The sequence below is a fragment of the Cebus imitator genome, unplaced genomic scaffold (genome assembly GCF_001604975.1).
Source record: "Cebus imitator isolate Cc_AM_T3 unplaced genomic scaffold, Cebus_imitator-1.0 Scaffold216, whole genome shotgun sequence".
NCBI lineage: Eukaryota > Metazoa > Chordata > Mammalia > Primates > Cebidae > Cebus > Cebus imitator.
The window spans coordinates 3522292-3527050 of NW_016107531.1; the positions used below are offsets into that span (position 1 = coordinate 3522292).

Consider the following 4759-nt stretch of genomic DNA (forward strand, 5'->3'; position numbering starts at 1 on the left):
GTGCTGGGATTACAGGCTTGAGCCACCGCGCCCGGCAAAAAAAAAAAAAATTTTTTTTAAAGAGGCCAGGCGCAGTGGCTCACTCCTGGAATCCCAGTACTTTGGGAAGCCAAGGGGGAGAGATCAGTTGAGCCTGGGAGTTTGAAACCGGCCTGGCTAATATGGTGAAACCTCATCTCCACTAAAAATACAAAAATTAGTCGCGCGTCGTGGCACGCACCTGTAATCCTAGCTACTCAGGAGGCTGAGGCAAGAGAATCGCCTGAACCTAAGGCGGAGGTTGCAGTGAGCTGAGTTCACACCACTGCACTCTAGCCTGGGGGGCGACAGAGCCATACTCTGCCGTGGAAAAAAAAAAAGAAAGTATTGGTAATAGAGTGAAGTCCACCTGGTTATCAATCCTAACTCACTCACCAGCTCTGTGACTTTTTTTTTTTTTTTTTTTGAGACAGAGTCTCGCTCTGTCTCCAGGCTGGAGGGCGGTGGCGCAATCTCGGCTCACAGCAACCTCCACCAAATGGGTTCAAGCGATTCTCCTGCCTCAGCCTCCCGAGTGGCTGGGATCACAGGCGCGTGCTACCACGCCCAGCTAACTTTTGTATATTTAGTAGAGACGGAGTGTCACCATGTTGGCCAGGATGGTTTCGATCTATTGATCTCGTGATCTACCTGCCTCAGCCTCCTAAAGTGCTGGGTTCACAGGTGTGCGCCACCACGCCCGGCCCTGTGACTCGTTCAGTTATTGAATCTTTTTCAGTCTCAATGTCCTCATCTGGAAAATGGGAAGTGCCTACCAAGTATTGAACTGTCAAGACTGAATGACACATGAAAGCGCACTGAAAAATGCTTAGTCCACCGTAGGCTTTCGGCAAATACTGGTCTCTAACATTTTTTTGCAACAAGATGTTACACAAGAGTAAGGCATTAACAAGACGACTTTCGCCTAACAAATGTGTTGTCTGTGTGCACATCAGACCTTTTCCTGGAATGAAGGTAGAAAACTATCAACAATAAAGGACGAGGAAAGCCTTATAAATGAAAACCTGAGCCCCAGAGGGAAACGATGGGCAGCGGAGGGGAAAGTAAAGGGTGGCAAGCTAGAAAAATTAGACATCCAAGGTGGGAGTGCTGGCACTGGCAAACTCTTTAGGAGAGCGTTGCCACAGTAAGGAGGGACTCAGAGCTCCTTTGGCTGGGCTTGTCCTGTGACTTACTGTGGGGCAGGGCAATGTGGAGAGGCCTGGTAAAATGGCTAGGCTGGGATGCAGAGGGGACATAACTGGCAGGGAGGAGCCATGATTCGTCGCCGAACGGAGTCCAGACCAGCTCGACCTGTGAGCAACAGACGGCCCTGAGACTCGCATACCCTAACGGTAGTGGCCGTGAAGGGCAAATAAATGTGTTCTGAGGCGATCCCAGCATCTAAGCTGCGACCGGTCTACTCAGAGACTGGATGGAACCTGGGAGGAGAAAGCAGCTTCTCGCTTCGGGATGAGGAATGGAGGAGGGGAGAACAAGCAGTAGAGAAGAAAAAGATTCAGGTCCCACAGCCCCGGGGGATGCGTTGTGCTGGATCTGCTCGGAACCCCCTAGGGCCCAGCAGGAGGCGGGACCCGGGCGATTACCAGCGGAAATGCCTCGGGGTGAGAAGTCGCAGGAGGGATAGACAGCTGCTGAACCAATGGAACCGGCGGACGGGCGGATGTTATCTACCATTGGTTTACATTGGGAACGAATACCAGCCAATGAATCCGCTAGGGGGGGCGGAGCAGTGACGTTTGTTGCGGAGGAGGCCGCTTCGAATCGGCGGCAGCCAGCTTGGTGGCCTGGGCCAATCAACGGCCTCCACCAAGCAGTGCCTTCACCAATCGGCGGCCTCCACGACGGGGCTGGAGGGAGGGTATATAAGCCGGGCAGGCGACCGCACGGTCGACGCCGGCCGAGACAGCACAGACAGACGGGTTGATTGGGGTGTTTCGCGAGTGTGAGAGGTAAGCGCTGCGGCCTGCATTTCCAGACCTGCCTTTCTCTTGGTTCGTGGAGCCTTGTGACCCCGGGACCCTGCCACCTGCAGGTCGGTAACTGCGCTGCGCTCCTGTGCTGCGGCCTGTGGCTGAACTGCCTGCGACGCCCTGCCTGCTGCTGCCCGACTGGCTGGCAAGATGAAGCTCTTCCTGGTGGCCGCGATGCTGCTGCTGCTTGGCGCGGCGCGGGCCGAGGAGGAGGACAAGAAGGAGGACGTGGGCACGGTGGTAGGCATCGACCTGGGGACCACCTACTCCTGGTAAGTGGGGTTTGCGGATGCGGGGGACGGGGCGTGGCCCCCTGGCCTGGCGTCAGAAGTGCCGAGCTGATGTCCTCCTGTCGGATTTTTTGCCAGCGTTGGCGTATTCAAGAACGGCCGCGTGGAGATCATCGCTAACGATCAGGGCAACCGCATCACGCCGTCCTATGTGGCCTTCACTCCTGAAGGGGAACGTCTGATCGGCGATGCCGCGAAGAACCAGCTTACCTCCAACCCCGAGAACACGGTCTTTGACGCCAAGCGGCTCATCGGCCGCACGTGGAACGACCCGTCTGTGCAACAGGACATCAAATTCTTGCCATTCAAGGTTTGACCCGGTTTTTCTCATCCGGTTAGAGGACGGGTGGGTGATGCGAGTATTTAGAATTATAAGTCTGTGGAGAAGTGTTAAGGCAACAGTAGAAGGATATAGACATGATGTATGTAATAACTTTAATAAGCTTAATAGTATACTTGCTATCATACTCTTCCACAATAGTTTAGGAATAAAAGACCGATGAAAACTGAACTTTGTTAGACACTTATACTCCCTGAAGTATTTCTAGTCAATTTGCAGATCCAAGGGACCAAAATAAATAAACCAAATTGTGGGGAGGGTAGTGGGTCTTCTTAAACTTTGAGATGTCATTGCATCTGTGTCTGAAAATAATAATTCTTTAAAATAGGTGGTTGAAAAGAAAACTAAACCATACATTCAAGTCGATATTGGAGGTGGGCAAACAAAGACATTTGCTCCGGAAGAAATTTCTGCCATGGTTCTCACTAAAATGAAAGAAACCGCTGAGGCTTATTTGGGAAAGAAGGTAAATATTTCTAGAACAATGTTAAGTATTTTTTGCTGATCAATATTCTTGGTTGGCTGTGATATATAAAAGCCTTCATGGTTTCATAAATTTTAATCTGAATGGTATTCATGTTTGTCAGGTTTAATTATTGAGTGCTTTACTACAGGCCAAACAAAATAGTAGACTTTTCATGTAAAATTTAATGCTTACAATTCCAGGGGCATAAAATTTTACATATTACACACTCATCAATAAACAGGTTTAAAAACTAAAGTGATAAAGTGATGGTTTGATGTAAAAACTAAAGTGATTTTTTTTTTTTTTTTTTTGAGACAGAGTCTTGCTCTGTTGCCCAGGCTGAACTGCAGTGGCATGATTTCAGCTCACTGCAACCTCTGCCTCCTGGGTTCAAGCAGTTCTCCTGCCTCAGCCTCCCAAGTAACTGGGACTACAGGCGCACCACCACTACTGGCTAATTTTTAAAATTTTTTGGTATTTTCAGAAGAGATAGGGTTTTACCATGTTGCCCAGGCTGGTCTTGAAATCCTGACCTCAGGTGATCCTTCTGCCTCAGCCTCCCAAGGTGCTGGGATTATAGGCACAAGCCACTGCGCTTGGCCAGACTATAATTTAAATAAGGGTTAAACTGTGTGACAATACACTTAACTATCTTTTATCCTTTTAGGTTACCCATGCAGTTGTTACCGTACCAGCCTATTTCAATGATGCCCAACGCCAAGCAACCAAAGATGCTGGAACTATTGCCGGGCTAAATGTTATGAGGATCATCAATGAGCCGTAAGTATGAAATTCAGGGATACGGCGTATTTGTCAAATAGTGGGAATGTGAACTACTGGCAAAACTTTTCCCTTTTTCATTCTCCTAATAGTACGGCAGCTGCTATTGCTTATGGCCTGGATAAGAGGGAAGGGGAGAAGAACATCCTGGTGTTTGATCTGGGTGGCGGAACCTTCGATGTGTCTCTTCTCACCATTGACAATGGTGTCTTTGAAGTCGTGGCCACTAATGGAGATACTCATCTGGGTGGAGAAGACTTTGACCAGCGTGTCATGGAACACTTCATCAAGCTGTACAAAAAGAAGACTGGCAAAGACGTCAGGAAAGACAACAGAGCCGTGCAGAAACTCCGGCGTGAGGTAGAAAAGGCCAAACGGGCCCTGTCTTCTCAACATCAAGCAAGAATTGAAATTGAGTCCTTCTATGAAGGAGAAGACTTCTCCGAGACCCTGACTCGGGCCAAATTTGAAGAGCTAAACATGGTATGTTCCTTGTTTTCTGCTTTGCTAATGAGATCTTGTTAGGCTTTGAATTTAGGACATTGCATCTAGATACTTAGGTAACAGACATCACAGAAACTTTTTTTTTTCTAGGATCTGTTCCGGTCTACTATGAAGCCTGTCCAGAAAGTGTTGGAAGATTCTGATTTGAAGAAGTCTGATATTGATGAAATTGTTCTTGTTGGTGGCTCTACTCGAATTCCAAAGATTCAGCAACTGGTTAAAGAGTTCTTCAATGGCAAGGAACCATCCCGTGGCATAAACCCAGATGAGGCTGTAGCATATGGTGCTGCTGTCCAGGCTGGTGTGCTCTCTGGTGATCAAGATACAGGTAGGTCATCATCACAACATCTTTTTTTTTTTTTTTTTT

At 48.5% G+C, this 4759-nt stretch overlaps 1 protein-coding gene across 1 annotated transcript in view; it reads left to right on the plus strand.

Moving 5' to 3' along the window:
* Window positions 1-1917: 1917 nt before the first annotated feature.
* HSPA5 (heat shock protein family A (Hsp70) member 5) overlaps window positions 1918-4759 on the plus strand; it is a 9176-nt gene continuing 6334 nt past the window's right edge. The window contains exons 1-7 of the mRNA XM_017549158.2: window positions 1918-1991; window positions 2075-2284; window positions 2381-2612; window positions 2971-3108; window positions 3776-3888; window positions 3981-4371; window positions 4483-4720. Of these exons, the coding sequence (XP_017404647.1) occupies window positions 2163-2284; window positions 2381-2612; window positions 2971-3108; window positions 3776-3888; window positions 3981-4371; window positions 4483-4720 (1234 nt within the window). The 5' untranslated portion in view covers window positions 1918-1991; window positions 2075-2162. The remainder of the gene's footprint in view (window positions 1992-2074; window positions 2285-2380; window positions 2613-2970; window positions 3109-3775; window positions 3889-3980; window positions 4372-4482; window positions 4721-4759) is intronic.